The sequence below is a fragment of the Crotalus tigris genome, unplaced genomic scaffold, assembly GCF_016545835.1.
Source record: "Crotalus tigris isolate CLP2741 ecotype Arizona unplaced genomic scaffold, ASM1654583v1 scf7180000019218.882973, whole genome shotgun sequence".
In the NCBI taxonomy this organism is placed as follows: Eukaryota; Metazoa; Chordata; class Lepidosauria; order Squamata; family Viperidae; genus Crotalus; species Crotalus tigris.
Window position 1 is genome coordinate 85,774 of NW_024097440.1, and position 25,060 is coordinate 110,833.

Here is a 25,060-nt window from a genome sequence, read left to right on the forward strand (position 1 = left end):
TTTCGAATATTATTAGGTGGCTTCCGTTTGGTTCTCCGTTGCGAAAGGCAGCAACCATCGCCTCAGGCAAATGCGCCTCTTTGCAGGCGCAGCGGCCCGCCTCGGTCGCTTCCAGCCCCATTTTGCAAGCGGGACCTTAATGCGCCTTAGTGAGAACGAAACCAGAGACGGCGTCAAGAGGAGGCAGGAGGGGGAACACCGCAGCCGCCCAACGCACGAGACTGCGCGCGGCTGCCATTGGACACGGCCGAGGGTGGGTCGGAAGGCGCCTCTCTCGGAGGCTGAGCAGCGCGTGGCTCCGGGCCTTCCTTCACTCGATGTGCAGCCCTCCCACCGTGCGGCGAGCCTGGCTGTCAAGGAAGGAAGGAAAGAGGCTCGTTCAGAGCGGCCAACGCCATTGGGCCCGGGAGCGAAAAGAGGCGGGCCACTAGCTCTCCTTATAGGGCAGGAGAGCCGCGGGTGAGGGAGGGTTGCGCCTTTCGCCGGCTGACGAAAGAGCTCGAAGATCGGCCAGGGAGGTCAATCCGCTGTCGCTCTTCGCCGAGGGGTCTCAGCCGGAGAGGCTGCGCCTGCTGCGTAATTACGCATCGCTTCCAAGAGTTCGCGGTTAGTGCCCAGGTACTGAGCCAGTAGAGCCTGCGTGTTTTCCATTCATCCTAGGCGAGGCCGCGAGTCTGTTGCTCGCTCGGTGTGGTGGAAAGCGGGAAGTCGCGTGTTTGGGAATCATTGGGGGGGGGGGATCCCCAAGCCGACCTGTCCTATGGGAGAGATGCTCTGCGGGGAAGAACCGGGTGGACATCGCTGGCTCGCCTCGACCCTTCCGCGCGTACTAAAAAAAGTAGTTTTTCCTTCATGTCTGTGTCGCCTCGTGGTTACTACGCGGATACGCCGAGTTGCTTTAAATTGCATCAGATAGCCGCCACCTTAATTAGCCTTGGAGCAATTGCTGCATAGGTGGGGAATGCATTGGAGATTGCCTCTCGGCTGAAGAATGCTCCTACCTAACGACGCGGGAGTATGCCGGCGTATCCCCGTAACATTTTTTTTTTGGGGGGGGCGGGGGCAGATTCAAAGGGCACCTGCACCTCTCAGCTGCTTCTTGCAATGGGGGGGGGGGTGTAGAAACTTAAAAGACATACGCGGTGGATTTTTACTATTAAGCGTTATAAGTGTTAATTTTCTAGCAATTTGAACTGTTTTTAAACATTAAATACTTCAAATGCATTTAATACTGATTCATTACTGCCAATGCGCGCGAAAAGACGATTGCAATTTGACGAATTGAACTGAATTTGAAGCGCCTCGCCTCCGGCTTTGCAAAGCGACGCTGCTTCTGAACGTGGAGAGTTCGTTTTCCTGTCGTGCAAGCATGAATGCATTGTCATTTAACTGTTACAGATAAAGATCATTTGTAAACTCCTTGTAATTGCCTCTCTCCCGTTGCCTTTAACGTGCGCCCTCTCGCACGGCTGGCTCCTCGGCAGCCCTATTAAGTTCAACGGGACTCCCTTCCTAGCAGCTTTTTGCAACCTGGTGCCCTCCAGTTGTAAACGTCATTTCCCACAATTCCCAGTTTGGACGCCCGGGGGTTGTGAAGTTGCTGTCCAAGGCATCTTGAGAGTGGAAAATTGTGCATGGCGCTATATTTCAGCTAGAACGTAATGGATGCTTTGTTATCTGTTTTATTTGAGCGCTCCACGCCGCCCAGAATCGCATTGTGTGAGCTGGGTGGCTATATAAGCGCGATTAATTAATTAATGTCTTAATTTGCCATTGGGCATCCACGCTTCCTGAATTCCTCACAATTCTTGTTTTCAACCCTGCTTGCGGCTTGGCTGAAGTCCAGGTGTTGGGAGTGACGACGCCTTCTTGATTTTCTGTTGTGGAACGCGATTTTCTGTTGTCCAGGCAAGACGCGAGCGGCAGCCTTGCGAGGCGATCGGAGAACAGGACGGTGCCCGATGCCAAGCAAGGCACGGGGGTGCGAGAGGGAGATCGCTCGGGTTATTTCAGAGAGTAACGGACGGAGAATGCGGAAGACGCCCAGCTCGCTTCGCCCCGAGCGGAGGGCCGAGCAGGCGAGGCTGCGCCAGCGGAGGATTCGCAGCAAGACCCTGGAAGGCGGTGCCCAGTACGGCACTAGGAAGGCCGGGCTCCCGGGCTTCTGCGCTGATTGCGTGGCTCTCTCAGAGGCGCGCCTGGGTCCTTAATCTTTCTCTTGACACGCGAGGAGGAGTCTGAGTTTGGTCGTCAGAACCTGGAGCTTTTGCCTTGCATGGCGCCTTTCAGCTCGTTTTTAAACCTAGCCCATGAACTCAGTCGAGGATCTCTTACTGTGACATCGAAATCCCAGAGTTGCTTTAATTGCACCCTGTTTAAATTAATTGCTGGGGGTGCCGTGTGCAATCAAGCACCTTGCACCCCTCAGCCTTCTTTCCAGCTTTGATAGGACTCTGGTTTTGGCTCTCCTGGTGATATGACAATATTGGTCCCCTAGAAGTTAAATACGTTGGGAAAGGCTTAATATCCAGAAGTTCTGCTTTTTATTCATTGAGGGGCAATGATCTGCATGGTTATTTGGGAGTAAGTTGCATTATGTTAAGGAATTGTGGTGGGTGGTTACATATCCTCTGGTTTTAAGGTGTGTGCGCCTTTATGTCAGCGTTGATTTGAGGTGACTGCCTACACTAGGCAGTCTAATCTAGTTTTCTTGACAAGATTTCAGATGTTGCTTGCCATTGCCTCCTTCCTAGGGCTGAAGGGGTGTGATTGGTCCAAGGTCATCTGTTGACTTTGCTCCTAAGGTGGGCCTGTGGCTCACCTGGTTTCTCATTTGATGCCTTAAACCAGACATGAGTGACGTCACATGACGTACACCAGACTAGCTCTCCCTATCTCTCCTGTAGAATGTCATTTTTCTTTTCTTTGCCGTTTTTACAGATAGTCCTTAACTTACGACCACAATTGAGCCCCAGATTTTTCTTGCCACGTGAAACATTTGTTATGTGAATTTTACCCCATTTTACAACCTTTTGTACCACGGTTGTTAAGTGAATCACTGCAGTTATTAAGTTAGTGACACGGTTGTTAAGCGAATCTGGCTTCCCCATTGACTTTGCTTGTAAGAAAGTCATAAAAGGTGATCATGTGACCCCAGGCCACTGCAACCGTCATAAATATGAGTCAATTGCCAAGCGACCAAATTTTGATCACGTGACCGTGGGGTTACTGTAACGGCCATAAGTGTGAAAGTCACATTTTCCAGTGCTGTTGTAACTTCAAACGGTCACTAAGTGAACTGTTGTAAGTCAAGGACTACCTGTACATTCTTCCTCAGAATCTTGGAAGCTAAGCAGCCTAGGACTTGGTTAACATTTGCTTGGGAAGTTGCAGAAACATCACAGAAGTTTTCTCAGTTTTGACCTCACTTACATATTTCTGATATGGGCATGTCCCAGTTAAAAAATAAGAATGAAAACATGGGCCGGTCCATAGTTTCAGAATTATTGACACTTTCTTTAAACTAAATTTGTACCTCTGTAGATGCCATATGCCAGAGGTAAGCAACCTTGGCTCTTTTATGACTTGTGGACTTCAACTCCCAGAATTGCTGGCTCAGGAATTCTGGGAGTTGAAGTCCACGAGTCATAAAAGAGCCAAGGTTGCCTATCCCTGCCATATGCTAAGTAAATAAACTGGAATTGTGGTGATATCATTTGTGTTTTACAATAGAATACCTTATATGGCCAAGTGTGCTTAGATACATAAAAAAATTGTCTCTGGTGCAGAAGCTCTCTACTTGAAAGCAACAGAATAATAATACCAATAAGAGGGGGTAGTAAAGATAAGGATAATACAGCCATACTACACAAGTAAATATACATAAATATTAGACAGTACTATGAGAATTAGGTGCTCAGCAGAGTGAGGGCATGAGGGAAAAAACTGTCCTGTTGTTTTAGCATGCAGTGCTCTATAGCAGTGATGCAACTGTGATGCTCAAATATTAAATGCTTATAAGAGAAGTTGGAGGCTGAAGGTCTCTAAAAGCTGCTGAATTATGGCCTCCAGTATCTTTCACATGCTAGTTGGAGTTACTGCAATTCACAACTCCTGGAACATTAGTGGTTCTCCCACCCTGGTGTATGAAATTGCAATATAGTACAATATAGTTAGCTCACCAATACAAGGTAACCTGAATTACCATCCACCCATTGTTTTGAATAGTATTAAAATAGTAATTATTAACTTTAATTCTTAAAATATTGTTGTGATTATGTAAATGCATGGTGAGCTAAAAAAAAGGTATTCCTTAAACTTTTTTTACTTATCTCATACCAGGATAAATACAAATACCCCTTTGATAGTGACTAACTTATCAGTTCTTGAAGAACTGAGTCATATACTATAACCAGCTTATTTGCATTTGGTCTTTGAAATATGCAGAAGGAAGTGGTGCCTTTGAATTGCATGACTCATAGATAGTTAGATTATATGAAAGAAGAAAGCTGTATTTCCCCATCAATTATGTCTCTGGAAATTTTCAAAATGGTTAAGTTTGAAGGGAATGGATAGGGACAATGAAGCAAAGAAGCAATTTTGTGCCTTTTAAAAAAAATTAGAATTATGGATTTTCTTTTGAAAATAGGGATTATTCCCCTTTCTCCCACCCCTCTTTTGCAATGACAGAGATAGTTTTTTTCATAGTTTTTTAGAGCAGTGGTTCTTAACCTGTGGTCTGCAGACCCTTGGGGGGGGGGCTGCAATGTCACGGAGTTCTTGAAGGCTTGAATGTTATGATTTAAATTTTGAGTTAAGTCTCGGTGTTTAAAGGCCCTCCGTGGAGAAGAAGAGGTTGAGAACCACTGCTTTGGAGTATATCTTCCTGAGGAATTTCCATTAGTCATGCATGATAGAATTTGGCAAGCAAGGTCACTGTTCTGATGTCCTCACCTCCCTCTTGTACAACTTTTAAAAAACTTCCACTGAACTTATTTTAACTCTTTAGGTGCTGGTCTGCTCCCTTAAGTTTTTCTTAGGTGGTGACTAGAAGATTCTACTCTCAAACTGCCACAGATTATTCAATGCTCAGTCTGCCATTGTAAGAACTACCCAAGCTGAGGTTAAAGTCCTCTCATTACTCAGTAACAGCATTGGCCTGAGGATAGAGATATTTATTTATAATATTTATTTCTTGCTGTTGTAGAGAAACACAAAAATCATCGAGAGACTGTCTATCATATAGATTTATAAAAAAAAAAACTTTCAGGAAAAGTAGAGGTCTCTGATTTTCTTTTGCAAACCACAACAGTATTGAGATTTATACATACATGTATAAAAACATAAGAGTCTAGTAATTAAGATGATGAATTAGGAGATGGGGAAACATGAGTTCTACTCTTGCCTTAGGCACAAAAACCTACTTGGATGGCTTTGATCCAGTCATTTTCTCTCTACTATTTGAAGAAGAAAATAGCATTTGCTTTCTAAAAATGTCTTTTCCCTTCGTTGGATTGACCTGTATATAAAAATAAATCTCTCTCACACAAAAAGCAGCTAAATATATTGCAAATTGGTAATTTTGCAAGTTCTTTAGAGCCTTTTCTACATGGCTTAGTTAATGCTACCCATTCATCCTTGAGCTGGCAGAAGACTTATTTTATATTGTGCTTTTATAGTGTCTGTTCTGACTTGCTGCCAAATAGCTGTGTCTTGATTTCAGATATGCAGGAAGTATGAAGGAAAGCCTTGGGTGAAAGCTAATGGCTTCGCTGCCCTCACCTTTTTCTGAACATCACCATCTGGTGGGAAACAAATCTGCCCATCACCACGTTGCTGGGGGATGGTAGATGTCATTGACAGATGACTGGACCTGAGCATCTTGCTATCTGTTAAAACTCTTCCTAGGCCTGTGGAACACCCTTTGGAGGGGAGTGAGGTAGGGAAGATTACTATAGGCCGGGGTCTTCAAACTTGGCTCTTTTATGACTTGTGGACTTCAACTCCCTGGCTGAGGAATTCTGGGAGTTGAAGTCCACAAGCCATAAAAGGGCCAAGTTTGAAGACCCCTGCTATAGGCCTTGGAAGAGTTTTAACAGATAGCTCTGCTTTACATGTTGTACTCAGTTGTTTTGACGCCACAAATGAGACCAGAATTTCCATTGCTGAGCAAGGTAGTTGTTAAGTGAGTCACACTCACATTTTACCATGCTTTTTAAGCAAATCACTTGTAATTATTAAGTTAATTACATGATTGTGAAGCGAATCTGGCTTCCTGCATTAGTGGAAGACTGCTGGGAAGGTTGCAAATGGCCGTCAAATGACCAGGGACATTGCAGTCATGTTTGTTTGTTTGTTTATTCAAGTCAGAAGCATCACAAAATAAGGCCTATTATGCTGCATAAAATTTAAAATATAAAATACAGGACAATTTGTACAGATATGTGCAAATTAAACAGATTTTGCCAAAAATAGATGCCAATTGCCAATCGCACAATTGATCAGGTGACTATCAGGATGCTGTGATGGTTGTAAATGTGAGTGCCAGTTGTAAGTCATTGTTCCAGGGTCGTTGTAATTTTGAATGGTCACTAAACGAATGGTTGTAAGTCGAGGACTACCTGTACTGAACAGTTTCCCCCGGTCTTTATTCTTAGCTGTTCAATAGGCTTTTTTCCTTCTGACTCCGCATACAAAATAAGCTTCAAGGACAGATGATCCATGGGACGAGGTGGAAATCTTCCTGTGAAACTGCCCCCTTTTCCCCAACAGCTTGAGGGCTTGAGCCTTAGACCACTTGCTCTTTATTTATTGAATAATTGCCAGTTGGTTATGTCAACAGAACATATCATACCCCCAAAAAATCATGGTTTACACACACAACATGTTAAGCCAGGCCTAGCAGCCAATTTACAGCTTATCTCTTAAGGAACCTGGCTAGCAAGAGGTTCCCATGGAAACCATGTCCATATTGCTGCCAGGAAAACAACCTGAACCATGTAGTCCCAAGGAGCTGAGCTCAATTTATGAGAGACTTTGTCTTTTAATTATATGTAGGGCAGATGTTCTGGATCTCAACTCTTGTTTTTTTTTTCTTTCTTTCTTCAGGTTCCTCTTTTAGTGGGGGACGTTTTCAAAGCCAGCTTCAAAACTGTCTTGTTCCTCTGGAATTGAGGGATGTCCACGGCGGCCTTAATCAGTCTGGTTCGGAGTAGAGGCCACCAGCTGCAGAGAACGCTGCTTACATCTTGCACAATTCTCAGCCCCAAGTGCCAAATTTCCACCAACAGCTGCAGGGCTTCGCGTTTCGATATGGATGGGAGCGGCTGCCCTGCCACCTGGGATTCCTTTGGGATTTGGGACAACCGCCTGGATGAACCCATCTTGCTCCCCCCCAGCATCAAGTATGGGAAGCTGATTCCGAAGGTCAGCCTGTCGAACGTGGGTTGTGCCACCCACATTGGGAAACGGAAGGAAAATGAGGACCGTTTTGATTACGCCCAGCTGACTGAGGATGTCCTGTATTTTGCCATTTTTGATGGGCACGGTGGGGTGGCAGCAGCTGATTTCTGCAACAAGTACATGCGGGAATATATTCGGTGAGTGTCGTGTGTGGATTCTTTGTCTTTGCAAGAAGAAAGACACTCAATGCTCATCTGCTTGGTTGTATGGAGGTATAGTCCTCGACTTAAAATAGTTCATTTAGTGCAGTGGTTCTCAACCTTTTTAATGCCGCGACCTCCAACCGGTTGTAAGTTGAGGACTACTCAGCCGGTCGTAAGTCAAGGATTACTCAACTGGTGCAGCACCGTTTGCAGAATGGGGCTTTTGGCGGGCTTAGCAGGGCAGAGACAGCCTGGACAATTCCTATTGGCTTTTGAAAGCCAATAGAATTAGACTCTATTCAAGAGAGTCTATTCTATTGGCTTTCAAAAGCCAATAGAATAAAAGGGAGTAGCACAGCTAAGGAAAAGGGGGAAAAAAATGGTGGACTGCATTGTTTGGCGATCCCCGTGAAATGGTCGTTCGACCTCAAATGGGTCCCGACCCATAGGTTGAGAACCACTGATTTAGTGAATAAGCTATGTAAGAGTTGGATTTGTCCATGCTAAAATACAAATCATAATTTACAAATCACCATGGTTGGATTCATGCAATATGCTGTTCAAAATGAAACAAAAATATTAATAATCTAACAAAATCACTGATGGTGTGCGCTGAACAGTTACAGCTGAATTATTAATGAAAACCTCTCTTAATATGTCTAGTTGCAATCCATGAGGCCCCTGGTGAATTTTGCAAGTTTCAAGCTAATATCAGTTGAATAATTGATATGTAATAGTTTATGGATGAGAGTAAATGGTTAGTTCTGTCAGACAATATTTTAACATGATTACTTTTTATTTTTTTAGAGAATTTCTTTCTGAGGAACACAACATGGAATTAGTATTGATTAAAGCTTTTCTAGAAATAGACAAAGCATACATGAGACATGCCCACTTATCTGCAGATGGTAAGTAGGAAATGTGTTTATGTTGTTTGGGACAAGTATAAACTAAATTTACTCATCTAACAGGTACTGAAGCTTCAGGCTAGCTATCCCAAGGGAAAAATTGCAACTTAAACATCAAGGATTTGCTATATCAAAAATCTACAGAAAATTGGGAAACCCACAGGAGTCTGTGAACCACACAAAAAATTGTGAGAGAAAAATAATAAAACTTTCAAAATTAAGTGGTATATGCTTTAGGACCACATTTGCTCAAAGCTGATTGCAAATATTGAATCCAAATATCCACTGAGAAGTCTTCAGTATTCTCTTTCATTAAGTGAATAATGCAGTTATTAAGCCAATCTGACGTCCCCTGTTGAGTTTGATTATCCAAAGCTGGCTGAGAAAGTCACATGACCTCAGGATGCTGCAGCTGTTGTAAATACATGCCAGTTGCCAAGCGCCCAAATTTTTATTAGGTGATCACAAGGATGCTAGGATGGTTATACATGTGAGATCAAGCAGCTTTAGGCGGCTTAGTACATCTTCTCATTTGGGAGTGGGAAGTTCAACCTAATTGCTATCAGTTTGGGAAAGCTGACTTACATTATTGCAAGCAAGCAAGAAAAAAATCTTGCAGAAACTTTATTACTCCACCCATTTTCAAGTCACAAGTCACTTTTTTCAAAGCCATTATAACTTTAAACAATCGCTAAATCAATTGATGTAAATCAAGGACTACTTGTACAGTATATACTGTGGGTGTACGAACAGTTTTTGCTTTGTTTCCTGACATAAAAAGAAAGTTAATTTCTTTAATTTCTGTGGTTTTATGTAACAAGACATAGTAAGAAGCATCTAGCCTTAGAAGTTCTTAAAAAGTTTTCACCCATGGCTTCTCCATTTTGGCTTTCTTTTTGTAAAATAAATGATAACACGGTGTAATATGTTACATGATGATGTTCATCTGAGGTTGTATTTACCTACTTTTAAGAAGTGCAAAGGACCACGTGATTTTTACTATGTCCTAATGTGTAAAACCGTACAACTCAAGGAAGGGTGTACTTTCTTTTTCACATGGTTGTAATTGCCATACTAGATGGCAAACATATTTAAGGACATTAAAGCAGTTTCATTTTTTTTTAAAAATGAAAGCTGTGTATCCCAGGGGTTCCCAGCCTGTGGGCCATGGCCCACTATCGCGGCCTATTTGCAACCCGATCATGTGAATGGCTGGCTGATGTGCGTGCATGCACAACGCCATGGGGGTTCAGGGCCTCACTCGCATGCGTTGTGGGCACTCGGACCCCACTTGCACGAGTGTTGTGGGCACTTGGGGCCCCACTCACAAGAGTGTCACGAGTGCTTGGCCTCACTTGCGAGCTTCATAGGCCCTTGGCCTCACTCACATGAGCAACAGGTGCTCATGTACATGCATGTGTGCGCGCGCACACACCTGCCCCTCCCACAAAACTATCCCCTCTTCCCCCCCTTCAGACCGCCAACCCAGAAAGGTTGGGGAACTCTGGCGTATCCCACCTCTGAAACTGTTCCATCTTCAGATGTCAGAAGTGATGGACATAATACTAGAAAAACTTTTCAAATTTTGATTGGACTGGATCAGGGGTCCCCAACCTTGGTAACTTTAAGACTTGTGGACTTCAACTTTAAGACTTGTGGACTTCAACAGTCAGCTTGGCTGGCTGAGGCATTCTGGGAGTTGAAGTCCACAAGTCTTAAAGTTGGCCAAAGTTGGGGACCTCTGGACTAGATAACAAAATGGAAAAACGGGGTAGTGGGAAGTATTAAGATCATGAGAAAACCAAAAATCTCTAGTGCAGGGGTCCCCAAGCCCTGGTCCGTGGCCTAGTGCCAGGCTGCAACCCATTTGGAACTGGGCCATGGAAATGTGTGCATGCACACGTGTGAAACCATCCCTTCTTCCCCCACTGCCACCTCCACTGGTTGACCCACTCAGAAAGGTTGGAGACAGCTGCTATAATGGACAGAAACAATCCTTCATTGATATGTTTGACCTTTTAGCCCTTTGGGAAGGGAAACTCCCCTCAGCCCACAAGGATCCTTTATATCAGTGACCTCCAATCTGGTAGGGCTAATTATGCATTGGTCTTCAGCTCATGTAATTCACAAGAGTGTGTTTATTTATTTATTTTATTAAATTTATACGCTCCCCCCCCCATCTTGCCATCAAGCAGCTTTAGGCGGCTTAGTACATCTTCTCATTTGGGAGTGGGAAGTTCAACCTAATTGCTATCAGTTTGGGGAAGCTGACTTACATTATTGCAAGCAAGCAAGAAAAAAATCTTGCAGAAACTTTATTACTCCACCCATTTTCACTACTGCTTTATTATGGGTAATTAAATGTGCTGTTTCTAAGAATGATGTTTTTGATGATTATTATATTCATCTTAAATGGCAAAAGTATAATAGGTGGAAAATGTTGGGTTTTCTAATTAATGAAGTCAGTCAAAGCCATGGTTTTAAATTTTAAAATGTTAACATGCAACACCAAAGAAGGGAAAGAGCTGCAGAAACCTATCTTTGAATTATCACTTGGCATATTTTCTTAAAACCAAGCTTTCTAATTCTGTTTAGTGATGTTGCAATTAAATTTGAACTGTATTTGTAGGAATGTCAGGTTGTCCTCTTAACTTTTAATTCCATTGGCGAACAGTGATTATTTTGCTCTTTAAAAAGATGCTATTATATGAATGGCAGAATCTTTTTATAGTGAAATTAAGCCCGTGCCTGAAGAATTCTATCCAGTTGAAAGTTACAAGACGCACAGAAATTGGATTTTTGTGTCTGAACACAATTGTAACTCTTAACACATGTTCAATTGCACATGTATGTCTTATTTGGTGATTTCTTATCCCACTATTTTGAAATATCCTCAAAGCAAAACCTTTTAAGGTACATAAAAGTGTCCATATATTCAAAATAAAATGTTTTGTTTTTAAAAGTTTTTGAGTACCTTAACATTCCAAATTACTCCTATTTACCAATAGTGAGACCTCAGCTAAATTGATGAGGTTGCTTGGTGAAATTAATACGTATCCCTTCAAAATTCAAAACAGTAATATTTTTCCTCATTGTTTCCAAAACTGCTTTGAAGAGGGCTAGAATTCTGCCTCTTTTGCAGCTCTCTTCCTTCCAGCTGTTGCAGGTTTTCTTAATTTATTTGAAGCACAATTCCTGGGTGAATTTTTCCTATTTGCCTCTGTGTGTACATGTGATTTATGGCAGACACGGTATCCGACCAACAGCTCTAGAATTGGAGACCCGGGACTCTATATGCTGGGCTCCAGTGGAAAAAGAGATCTGCTTATGGTGGTCCCAGGTGAAGGAGTCTGGCGGGTTCCTAGCCTGGACTGCTGGAAGGTTCCCACATCCACTTTGTCTCATTAGTTGAGATGACATGCTCTAAAAATGTCCAGTGAGTGCAAAGATACCTATTGAAAGATTTTTAGATGATAATATATGGATGCTGTTTGGGAAACCACCAATGTCATATTTATGCTTTTCAAGTTAAATCAAGCTATGTAGTGAGCTTTTTGAAAATGCATTTGGAGATAAGCACAAGTGATTTTGATTAATGACGATTCCTTGATTTTGGAACTCTGTTGCTGGTTAGATCTAGTCCTTCTTGCGGTGCTTCTTTTCATACCAGTAAAACCTGTAACCTGTGAAGACTTCTTTAAGCCTCCCTTGAAGTGGACCTAAAGTTTTGTTAATAGTCACCATCCTTAACTTGATGCCTTCCATGGGCGTTATTATTAATCTTTAATATGTTATCCACATTAAAGAAGGCTTGCTAGTCTCAAATCTTACAGTGACAGATAAGAGATTTCCAGTTAATGAAACTAGAAATTGAGGGCACAGGATTGACATTCATTTCATAGGTACATATGAAGTGTGTATAGAGCAGACATGTCAAACACAAGGCCCGGGGTCCAGATGCGACCCACGAAGTGGTTTCATGTGGCCGGCGAAGTCATCCTGGAAACAGTGAGGGAACGGCCCCGCTGCCTGGGCCCTGGCTCAGGCCGCCCAGGAGCCAATGGTACAATTTCGTGGTGGCCATCTTGGCACTTGCCCCGGTGGACCATGCCTTGGCACTTGCCCCGGTCCCACCCCCTTATGCCAGAGACCCTCAGATCTGTCCCACTCCTGCCCACGCCCCCATAGGCACCCTTGACGCGAATGACGTAGAACTGGCCACGCCCACCTAGTAGGCCACACCCACTCCATCCATGCCCACCCAGTAGGCTGCACCCACTCTGGCCATAGCCACCCGCCCCCCCCAGGGCAACTGCAATGCTGATGGGGCCCTCAGTGAAATTGAGTTTGACACCCCTGGTATAGAGATTTCTTAATCATCCAGGACATGATTGTCCCAAAGGTGGACTTTCTTGGGATTTTTTTCTCCTTGAAAATGTTTCGCTTCTCATCCAAGAAGCTTCTTCAGTTTTCAAGGGAACCCCCCCCCCCCAGAAAGTCCAGTTGTCTTTGGTACATATGAAGGAGGAAATTTCCTTTCTTTTTTTGACCCTGTAAGAACTCAACAGTTGAAAACAACCCAGTGATCTTAAATATTATAAGAAACAAATCCACCCAAATCTGATAAAGGGGCAGAGTTGGTTTCACTGGAAAAAGCCTTCATAATATTGGTCCCTGTACTGCATTGCTGACTTATCTAACCCTGATAACTGAGGGGTGTGATGTGGAGGTTCTGTGGATGGATTAGCTCCATGAGTAGCTCATGTAGGCCTCTAAGAATAGTATACTTAGACTGAGCCAACACATTCTGTACTAATCGACAGTTTGCTTTCTGGCGCTTTCTAAAATTGGGCTAGATTCTCATAACATTACACCAGGTTTTGTTGGCTGGATTCTCATTACAACCCAACTGTTTTGTAAACTATGGCTTAAACTGTTGTGTGAACACAGCCAATTAATGGCTAATCTAATACTTTTGCATCATGTGTTGACAGTTGTGCAGTTTTCTAATGATGCTGCATTGGCAAGCTCAAAGAGGAGGAAATATTTAATTCCTAGTGTTAATCTGAAGAGAAATTGGAGCATCATGGTTTAGTGTCACGCATGAATGCAGCCAGAGAATTAGCCAGTTCCAAGAATTATTACTTTTAATTGCCACGGATAAAGTCATTATGAAGTATTATCTTGACCCTTAAAGATATGAATGAGTGTGTTTTCCACCGCAAAACCATGTGTCTGCCGTTTTCTTCTCTATTGTTTTTAAATAGAGGACCTTCTGATCTCTCATGCAGTCCAAATGTATGAAAAAAATAAGCACATTAGTTTGATATGTTCAGCAGTTAGACTGACCTTTCCCTAACCCTAACTCAGTGTCCTTCAGAGATGTTGGACTAACATTTTTATAACCTGCAGCTAGGCTGTTCTGGTAGTTCAACATAACTGGGTGGTTGTTGATTTGTAACCTGGAATCAAAAGATTCTGTTCTCGGAAACAGCATTTCCAAAAGCAAGGAATCAACTGGGAGGGACTTTTGGTGGTCTTCAGACTTAGCTGTTAAGCATTGAAGGGGATTGAGGGAAAGAAAGCAACTGTCTTCTTCACATGTTTTACTAACTGATTAAAACAGGTATTTTACAGACAGCACAAGATGGTTCAGATTGGCTCAGAGTTATGTTTGCCCCATTTCTTTTCTCCACTCTCTTTATTTTAAGCATTCCTAGTAGATTGCATATAAAACACACTAATTCTCTGCATTTCACAACAGTGAAACTGACTGAAATCATACTTTTTTTGCTATGGTCCGCTGTGGTGTATCGTTAAAGGTGCATCCTTAGCCTCAAACACATGATGTAAAGCAATCAGTACCATTGATTTTATTAATAAATGGCCTGCAGAAAAGGAGTGGAGGATGAAAACTTTACCTCCTTGGAAATTGACAGTCTTGCAAAAACTCAAAGGAGAGTATTGAAGAATGATTTAAAATACCTGTTTTAAACAGTAGTAGTAGTGTTTTAGGAATGTATCTCTATTTTCTTTCCTTTTCGTTTCTTGAAACTGTGGAGTTTGCACAGCACAACAAGGCTTCATGCATACTTTTTAATCTGCACAGGATGGACTGAATCTGTTTGGAAGATAGAATCCTTTCAAATAATCTGGAGCTAAGCACTTTGTTATTTCTCCCCAACCCATTTAAATTCTACATCAGCTTTGTAATTTGAATAGTACTTGGTAACCTTTTGGTAAGCAGTAAAAAAAAATCCAGCAATTGCTTATGCTGGCAGAGAGGTTTTCACTCATCAGCATGCAGGCAGCTAGCTAGCTGCCTTCTGGACCAGCTGTAGTGTCCAAGCAGTTTTCAGAAGCAGCCCCAAGTAGAGCATTTTACAGCAGTCTAACCTCAAGATGACAAAAGCACGAGTCACTCTTGCCACAACTAATGAAATTGAGAAAGTCCTGGTCACAGGCTTCTACAGGTCCAACAGTACCCTGAAAGACCCCCTGAATCTCAGATTTGCTTCTTCAGGGAAAGTGTAACCATAACCCGAGTCAGTAAAAGAGTAAAGATGGTTTGGAAGTCCCTGGGGTTTATGTGTGCCCTAGAGCCCCAGGTTGTCTATTTCTGCATTGTAAGAATCAAGGAGGATATGTAACCTTGAGAGGGTGGGTGGGTGGGAAATTGTGCCCTTTAATTTATAATTCAACTTACATAGAAGAGCAGTGGTGGTGCAGTGGTTAGAATACAGAATTGCAGGCTAACTCTGCCCAAACACCAGGAGTTCAAACCTGACCATCTCGAGGTTGACTCAGCCTTCTCTCCTTACGAGGTGGGTAAAATGAGGACCCAAATGGTTGGAGGCAATAATATGCAGACATTTGTAAAAGGCTCAAAGAGTGCTGTAAAGCACTGAGGAGTGGTATATAAGTTTAAGTGCTGTTGCTATATTTTAGTATCTTGTGACCTTATTAGCTAATGACCAGCTTCCCCTTGCATGAAGCTGTGCTGTGTTTCCCTTTGCGCCTTCCATCCTTTTCTGTCTTCAGAGCTTAAATATTTTCAAGCAGTGACTCTTTAGTGGAGTTAGCACAGTTCATGCAGTTTAAAGCTGAAGAAATAATACCGTAGGCAGGTTTGGGGCTCAGGTGCTGATTACCTCTCTCTCTCTGTGACATTTATAGCTACCTTGTTAAATACTGGGAGCACAGCAACAGTGGCTTTGCTGCGAGATGGCATTGAGCTGGTGGTAGCCAGTGTGGGTGATAGCCGTGCGCTGTTATGCCGCAAAGGAAAAGTTGAGAAGCTGACCATTGATCATACTCCAGAACGGAAGGATGAGAAGGAAAGGTACCTCTGCAAAATGTGCAACTTCGGGCTTAATTTTTTTTTAAAGAGAGGTCTTTTGAAGTTGTAGAAATGGGATGCTTTGCAAAGGGGGGGGGGGCAGAATTCTTCAAGTAAAATTATTGTGTGAATTGTTTGTAGAAACATAATGTGCATGACGGTGATTATTTTTTATATTTTATTTTATTTTTAAGAATCAGGAAATGTGGTGGTTTCATCTCCTGGAACAGTCTGGGGCAGCCCCATGTGAATGGCAGACTTGCAATGACCCGTAGTATTGGAGATTTGGATCTTAAGAAGTGTGGTGTGATCGCAGAACCTGAAACAAAACGGGTGCAGGTAAGTGGTTGTGTAATAATGCCTCCTCTCCCACATCTGAAGATGCAGCTTATTGAAAGCTGATTTGGTACAAACACAATAGCTGTGTGGGGTGATTATTTGTGTCATTCTTGTTTTAGGCAGCACCCAGCAAGTTGATACTGATATCCTGGTCTGAGAATTTTATTTATATTTGAAGTTCATTGCCTCATTGTATAGTTATAACATTACTCAGCTAAAAAGGAGACTAGCACAGTGGATAGTGCATACATATGGTGTCCCTAGTGGTGTATGAGTATGATATGGATTTTCATATATAAATGTAGCTATAAGTAGAGCACCCTGCAGAATTCAGAAATTTATTTTTTTTGAAATCGGGAGTAGGCAAATATTTTTCATCTGAAAGCTGTACCTAATAATAACAGTAATAGATCTCCAACAGGTACAGGGTACAGGGCCCACTAGAATGACTTGATGATGTACTTGAGTGGCTTGAGCCAACTATTTAAAACACTTTTTAAAAAAGCGCTTTATTGCTCTAATTCGGTAGTCCCCAACTACCGGGCCATAATCCAGTACTGGGTCACGGCCCATTCATAAACGGGCTGCAGGAGTGGTGGGTGGAGTGTGCGCTTGCATATGCAATGCATTTGTGAAAGCTGCATATGTGTGCACGTGCATGAAACCAACCCCACCACTGCTGCTCTAATTTATATACTTTTGCATCCAGTTTTATCTGATGCGTGCTTGTGCATGCTGTTTTTGAACTGGGAAGTGTACCAGTTAAAGTAGGCGTTCCTATTTTCAGTTTAGGAAGAACAGATTTAGGAAATTTAGGAAGAACAGTTTGCATAAAAATAGAATCCGAACAAGTTTTTCCTTTGTTCATCGCTATTTAGCGGTTTCTACTAGAGGAGGCATGACAAACTCATGACGTCATGGAACATTTTCCTCATTGCTGACAATGGGGTGGGCGTGGTTTCCTCGTGATGCGTCCGGCCCGTGGGCCGGCAGTTTGACACTCGTGTACAACTAGAGCATCTTAAGTCTGGATAATTTGTATACTCTTTGTGTTGCTTTAGTTACACCATACAAGTGACAGCTTCTTGGTCCTGACCACAGATGGCATCAACTTTATAGTAAACAGTCAAGAGATCTGTGACTTTGTTAACCAGTGCCATGATCCAACCGAAGCAGCTCACATCATTACTGAGCAGGTAGGTGTTTTCTGCCTTAGGAACAATGGTTACTGGCCAGCTTTCAGCTAATGGTATCTGCATTTCCATGGATGATTCCAATGGAAAGGAATATTAGTAGCTCAAGGATGAACTGTGAAGATTTTGGTGCTCTCTGAGCTTGGTTGTTTATTTGCAGACTTTTCATTATCTAACCAGGTAACAACGTGCACTGGTGATGCTCCCACTGATATTGCCGAGTTGGATATAGGTAGTCCTTGATCTAGGACTGTCATGGTGGCTGCCATTACAATCGTAAGATGTGATGGTCATAAAGAGGGTCATCCATGTGGCTGACCCAATTTTACAGCCTTTTTGGGGGTGATGGTTTAGTGCAGGGGTAGGCAACCTCGGCTCTTTTAGGACTCATGGACTTCAACTCCCAGAATTCCTGAATCAGCATAGCTGACTCAGGAATTCTGGGAGTTGAAGTCCATGAATCCTAAAAGAGCCGAGGTTGCCTACCCCTGGTTTAATGAATGCATAGAGCGAATGCTATAGTTGTTAAGAAAACACTGTTGTCGTTAGGCAAACCTATTGTTCATTATGGGGTGTTGAAAACTGGAAGTAAATTTGGCAAAATTGTAAATCGCAGACATGTGACTTGGCAAATAGCTGTAAATGCAGGCCGGTTGCTGAGTGGCCGAAATGCAGTCACATGACCTGGGAGGCCACGGTTGAAACTTTGGAAGTGGGTCATAATTACTTGGGGGGGGAGGGAGTCTGTTGCTAAGCAACTGGTCATAAGTCAAGGACTACCTGTAGTGAAATGTCTGCAGCAAGTAACCAAGCTTAGAGAGCTCCAGGAATTCCACAATTTAAGGATGAGGTATCCTCTTGAGAACTTTGACAGCTGATACAATCTGAAAAGCCGGGAGTTTTTTTTATATCTTTGGAGGGAGTGGTGATAATTCTAAAACAACACGGACAGCTTGCTGCCTGGTACTCAGGTATCGTCTTAGAAGTTACAGATGGGGGGGTAGTCTAAGGCCATATGTGGGGCATGTACAGCTCCCCCAGCACTCTCCCTCTCCCTCCCTCCCTCCCTCCCTCCCTCTTCTAGTTGAAAACCACGATATTGTCATCATAATTGGAGGGCTTAAGCAGGATAGAATTTTGCCTCTTGAGCTCCCACCCAAAATTTTGAAGAAAGGACAAAAAATTAATTCCTGTTTCTTTTGTTAATGTCATCATCCTTCCAGCTAGCACCTAGGGCTCTTCAGCATGATTGAGTAGGAGAGAGGCAGGAAAAATTGCTCATCCTTTGGGCTGTGGGGAATCCTCACTCCTGGATAATAACTGTTGCCATAAGATACCCAGAGAAACAGTTTGGTTTTAGAAACAGGAAAGGTTTCCCCTCTCTTTCTAGAGCAGCGTTTCTCAACCTTGACAATTTTAAGGCATGTGGACTTCAACTCCCAGAATTCCACAGCCAGCATTGCTAGCTGTGGAATTCTGGGAGTTGAAGTCCACATGCCTTAAAATTGTCAAGGTTGAGAAACACTGTTCTAGAGGGTGTCCTAATAGGAAACTCTTCCATTAGATTTTACTTAGAGGTAACTAAAAAGACTCCCTGATAGGGTTTAGTATTTTTGCTGATCCCCTGCTTAGTTTATCTTTGCTTTTCTGTGAGAACTGGAGCATTCTTCTTCTCAAAGCAGTGAGCTGTCACCATATATTATTTTTATTTGTAAAAGTGAGGCTGGTCTCAACCTCCAGGAATTCTTATAAATGAACATGATAATAGAAGTTCCCCTTTACCAATAGAAGGGAATATTTTTTGTAGCTCAGGGTTGAACTATGGAGTCGTTGTTGCTTTCTGAGGTTGGTTGTTTTCCAGTAGACGTTTCATTACCCAACTACTGTAGGTAATGTTATCAGTGCTCTGATGATGTTATTTGGTGGGGTAAGGAAATGTCTGCAAAAAATTTACGCTCAGAGAGCACCAAGGATCCCAAAGTTCACCTTTGCTCTGTAGAATGACAACTTCCCTTTTTCCCCCCTTAAAATATCTTTGAAACATTTTATTTGGGGCTGGAATTAGAATGACTGCCCGTGGATGTCAGATTTCTCAAGAGAGTGAGGCTAATAAGTACTTATTACCATATCTGGTGGACATGCCCTAAAGCAAAAAGATTTTGGTTAAAAATACATTTATGGTTGGAGAAAATGACTAAAAAATAGTAGACTTTAAGCCAGAATTATTTTTGTTAGGAATAATAGGAGCAAATTATGAGAAAGACTGTACTATATATATTTAATTCTACAGTAAGAATTGTATTTGCCCAACATTGGAAAAAATGAAAATTTACCAACCGAAGAAGAATTAAGAAAATTTTAGAGCAGTGATTCTCAACCTGTGGGTCGGGACCCCATTTGGGGTCAAACGACCATTTCACGGGGGTCGCCAAACAACGCAGTCCGCCATTTTTTCCCCCTTTTCCTTAGCTGTGCTACTCCCTTTTATTCTATTGGCTTTTGAAAACCAATAGAATAGACTCTCTTGAATAGAGTCTAATTCTATTGACTTTGTCCAGGCTGTCTCTGCCCTGCTGAGCCCGCCAAAAGTCCCATTCTGCAAACGGTGCTGCACCAGTTGAGTAATCCTCGACTTACGACCGGTTGAGTAGTCCTCGACTTACGACCAGTTGGGGATCACGGCATTAAAAAGGTTGAGAACCACTGTTTTAGAGTGTGCAGAAATGGATAGATTGACTTTAAAGATAAAATAGAAAGAAGACTCAGTGTATTTTAGAACATGGGATGACTTTTATCAATGGCTAGAAAAACGAGTTAGAGAGAAAGGAATGTGATATGTAACTTTGAATATATATTAGCGATTAATTAACATATTGTTTATGATAATTAACTACTACTCATTGGGTTTTTTTTAAAATACATGAACCCAGACATTATGCTGTTTGCCTAAATATTGAGAATGTTACGAACTTCTGCCTTTCTCATTGTTCTGCAAGGCTATGCAGTATGGGACAGAAGATAACGGCACCGCTATTGTAGTGCCATTTGGAGCCTGGGGCAAATACAAAAACTCTGAGATCAACTTTTCCTTCAGCCGAAGCTTTGGTTCAAGTGGAAGATGGGCATGAGCATCTTTCTCCACCAAGCTGCTAAACATTTAAAGATGTAGATTGCAGAAAGGTGATACATAGGTAGAAAACCTCCATCTTTTCTAGCAATAGGCCCTTTCTGCTTGACTAGCAAACTGCTGTTAACTTGATGTCACCTCTTAACAAATGTCTTTGTTACTGCTTCTCTCAAACCAAGCATTCTCACACCTTTGGTCCTTCTTCGTGGGCTTCTGCAGGGGCAAGATGCTGATATTTTTTTGGCTGACTGTCATTGTGATGTCACCTGTTTCTCCTGAGGTTTTTGAGATATTTTAGAGAAACAAAGGAATGTGGCGAATGCAAGCAGACTGCACAGCTCTGCAGTTGGTGAACCAAAGGACAAGGAGAAGAAAAGTAGCATTTTATCTCCTGTGCTATTCCATCCTGTGTAAGGGAAATTCAAAGACTACTAGAAAGTTGGAGAGCTAAAGGGTGGGTTTAATTGCTAGTTCACTATCACTGTCACATTGGGGTTAGAATAATTCAACTCTGAAAAGGAGTTTCAGTCTCAAGACTGATAAGCCTCAGGATTGTGAGTCCAGAGACAGAGATAACTGTGTATTTCCTGTACTGATGTCCCCTTTTTTTGAAAAGCAGAGAGAAAGTTGTACGCTTGGTTAAATATCTGCATTTTGTTTAATGTATAACTCAAGAGACACAGTATAGCTCTTGAGACAGTACTAACCAGGATATACTGTATTAGTATGCCTTCTAAAAATATCAAATAAATTCTGTTTTTTTTTTCTTTAAAGGGGCCAGTGCTAAAACCCCTCCTTTAAAAAAAATATTCCACATTGGCTACTGTTAAATTCCTTTTCTAAGTATTAATGTACAGCATTAATGCAATTAATTTTGATGATGAGATTATTTTGGTTTGTTTCATAGTTTACAGGAAGATGAGCTTGGTTTTCTAGGTTCTGGCTATTGAAAGGACGTAGTCTAAATCTGTTTAGAATTGTCCCCAACTTTAAAGTAAAAATTGGAGGGAAATGGAAGTTTCAGAGAGGCCAGTAATATATTTTCAAACAACTCTATTCCTTCCCATTTTAAAATACAGTTATGAAGGGAACAAATCTGTGTGTTTCTAAGCAAGACTACAGTAATTGAAGTAAAAGCAAGGTTAATTTCATGGCACAGGCATCTCTCAGTCCCTCTGGGGAACCTTCCCCATCTTTCTGCCCTTCAGATGCTTTGGGGGCTGATAACACCCATCTGATTAAGAATTTCAGGAGTTTTAGTATCCATCTGAGAATATCAGGTGGAAAAGAAAGCAGAACTATTGGTGTTAAAATCTATATTTCTACATTGGAAATTGTCTGACTCAGCAGTGAGATCTCACGACAGTGCCGAAATATCATGCATTCTTGCTGAGCAAGAAAACCGCAGCCTCATGAGATTGGATGATCTCAGAAGCTTCCAGCCTTTGGGGTGGGAAAAACCCACTGAATCTTGAAAACAGCCCTAATTTAGACCAGTGCCATCTAAATATGTTGTGGATACTGAATTCCCAGTCCCTATTAACAGGTCTGTACCCACAAGGTGTGAGAAAGCAGTAAGCCTTCTGAGTCATAGATATCTTTGAGAGAGCAAATGAGGAAAACCTTTGTCATGACCTCATTGGACAAATGTGATCGGCATCAATCCAAACAGTGACAGATTACATAACGTTGTAGGATGGTGTCATGATGTACTTCATAATGTTATTGTGACTCCTGCCAGATGCCTATGGCTCCAATATAAACATTGGGAGTGTTTCCTCGTATTGAAAAGGAAAGAATATTAAATAGAAATGTAACACTTGCCTTCCCCTGCGTAGTTACTTTGCATCTGGGAATAATAGTGCTGAGCCATTTAGTTGAACCCTGGTCACAATGTGAACGATGGACTTACACAACTGGACATCTAAGCCCGTAGCACCAAAAACCACTTTGGGTGTCAACCATTCCGATGCTGCCTCTGTACATCCTTCTGCTTCTGACTGATCCTTTGAACTTGTGAAAGACTTTGCAGACAGTGCCCTGGTATTCTTCTGTTTTTGTCTGCTGTAAATTTTTATTCGTTTGTATTCTATACACACAGATTCTATAACACAATTATATAGACTTTAAAAGTTATGTTTAGAAATTGTATACTCTTTTATCGGTTACTGTCATTTTAAGACAAAGTAGTATATATTGATGTTAAAAACATTTTGTTCTTCCTGAGTTATTTTTTTTTAAGGGCGTTTTGTTTTTGTTCTTGTTTGCTACAACAAAAACACCAGCTCTCCCATGGGCTAAAACAGGCATGCAGTCAGAATTATCACCATTATATAATATAAATATATGATGCAAATAAAATATACTTCCAGGTAAAGGAGCAGTTTTGGCCATGACTCAGCTTCTTTCTCTATTAATAGCAGCAGCTCATAAAAGAAAAGGAAGCTGATAATTACTGAAGGCAGAGAAAGCAAATACTGTATATTTTTTCCCCTTCATTATAGCCCTACCCCCAGAGAGTAAATGCCATTTCAGAAAAATGGATTTTTCCACTAGAGCACAATAGAAAGGAGTTTAAATTCTTTCCCCATTCCTGCTCTAATCTTGCTAATTATCCATTCCATCAGCTGACATTGCATATTTTTAAAGTTATGGCAATAAACACAAGGCGATGCAAATTATCTCCTTTGGTGCTCATAAAACTAGAAATAAAGGGAATCTTGATCAGGAAATTCATACATCTGATCTTAATATATATATTTATTTAAAGGCACAATATATTAAAAGGAGATGTGTATGGGTCAGTGTAATGTATAGCTCAAATCTGAAATTGTCTGGTAAGAAAGAAAATTGTAAAACTTTCAAAGAAATTATCTTAGGTTGTGGTTGAAAGCATCAAGGCACCAAGCCAATTGTAGTATGTCAAGAAATCCAGGCTTGGAAGACGCAATTGTTTGCTTCCTGCTGTGGATTGCAAAAGAGGTTTATCAAACATCTGAGTTATAGGAAAAGTTTCTCCCTTCCACCTTAGAATTCTACCAGTTGAAGAAGACTCAACAAGACAGTTATTATCCTGCGGCTCTTATTGATCTGGTGATTGTTGAGCGCACATGGAATTGAACTCAGTTGCCATTTCCTTTGTAACAAGGAGAAACTGGAGGGTTGTATAGATAGAACTACCAATTGTTTGGAGGGTTTATCTGCCTGGCTGGGGTAATTACCTGTGTAGTCAGTGTGCTATCACCGGTTCATTCAAGGTGTGTTTTGTACCAGAGGGCCTGGTGAAAGTCACAATAATGTTTATATTCTTCAGTTCCAGCATATTTAAGCATACATTTAGGAAAGGGAATAAGCAAACCAACCTGGATTTAGGAAAACAAGTTTAGATGTGTTTTAACACACAGTTTATTGATCCCAAACAATGGGTAGCTTTCTCACCATATTGAATGTACTGTAGGGAAAGTTTTTTGAGGTTATTAAGCTGCAGTGCCTCCTGCACAAGAGGAGGCAAATAATGGTTAGAAAATGATGACTGTTCCTGAATGCATAGAAAGGTTTGGCAACCTGGCACATCAAAATTACTTTTAAAAACTCGAAAGTGCGCTTGCGTGCATTTCTGTTTTAGGAAGCATGTGAAAATGTACACTAGGTAATTGAGATTTCTGGGAGAGGCATTTAAATTTATGGTATCAGATATGAATCGGTTACAGCTGCTGTATTTCTGTAGGACGTGAGATGAGAAATGATGATTGTGGTAAAAGTCGCACACACAGATGTTTATGAGAATATACTTAGTTCTTAGACTTATTTATTCTTTTGTTGGTACCATATGCTACCTTTCTGCTTTATTTCTAACGAAGCAAAATTGCAATGAATGTTTTTGTATGCGTCACCCCTGAAAGCAGTTCTCAGGCCTTGCAAAAGATATGGCTGCTTTAATGATACAGAACAAAGTCCTTGGTTCATGCCCTCTTGCATGACACCGTATCTCTTGATTGCTTTTCATCACCATTTATTGTTTGGATTGAAGGCAAGACTGTGTCCAAAATATCAGGTATTAATTGTGATAAAATATGTACATATTTTGAGCAAGTGTAAAGATGACTGGCTTGTTATTTCATTTTCAGTGGTTTATTTTACAACTGTATATTTATCATGGAGCAGAATAAAGAACTTGCTCCCGAGTACTTTTTGTCTTCTTTTTCTTTCCTCTTCAGCTGCATATTTTCATAAAATTTATTTATCAGATGTGGACACTGTCCATCTTCATATCCAAGAACATAATCCAATGCAATGTTCCCCAAATCTTACCATTCCCCCGATATTCCCAGCCAGTATTGGGGGGGGGGGAATAGAAGCGGTATAACACAAGAGGGTTGTAATGGATGACTTTGGACTCCAACTTGCTTGTGAAATTGAATATGTGGGACAGAATAATGGTGCAATAGAAACCTTGCCTGGAAATAGTCAACCAGTGGGAGTCACATTTATGCCACAGTGTTTAGCAATAGCACTTAGACTTATATGCAGCTTCACAGTGCTTTACAGCC

General features: G+C 41.7%; 1 protein-coding gene across 4 annotated transcripts; it reads left to right on the top strand.

Moving 5' to 3' along the window:
- Nucleotides 1-301: 301 nt before the first annotated feature.
- Nucleotides 302-24,697, top strand: PPM1K (protein phosphatase, Mg2+/Mn2+ dependent 1K). 4 transcript variants are annotated; one of them, XM_039361178.1, is made up of 7 exons: nt 302-606; nt 7,108-7,598; nt 8,412-8,512; nt 15,689-15,854; nt 16,046-16,190; nt 17,252-17,386; nt 20,380-24,697. In XM_039361178.1, the coding sequence occupies exons 2-7, from the start codon at nt 7,177-7,179 to the stop codon at nt 20,509-20,511; spliced, it is 1,101 nt and encodes a 366-aa protein (XP_039217112.1). In that variant the 5' UTR covers nt 302-606; nt 7,108-7,176; the 3' UTR covers nt 20,512-24,697. The 4 variants fall into 4 exon arrangements, with proteins under 4 accessions (XP_039217112.1, XP_039217111.1, XP_039217113.1 ...); XM_039361177.1 differs by having other exon boundaries at nt 303-618; XM_039361179.1 differs by lacking the exon at nt 302-606 and adding an exon at nt 1,588-1,658.
- Nucleotides 24,698-25,060: the final 363 nt, after the last annotated feature.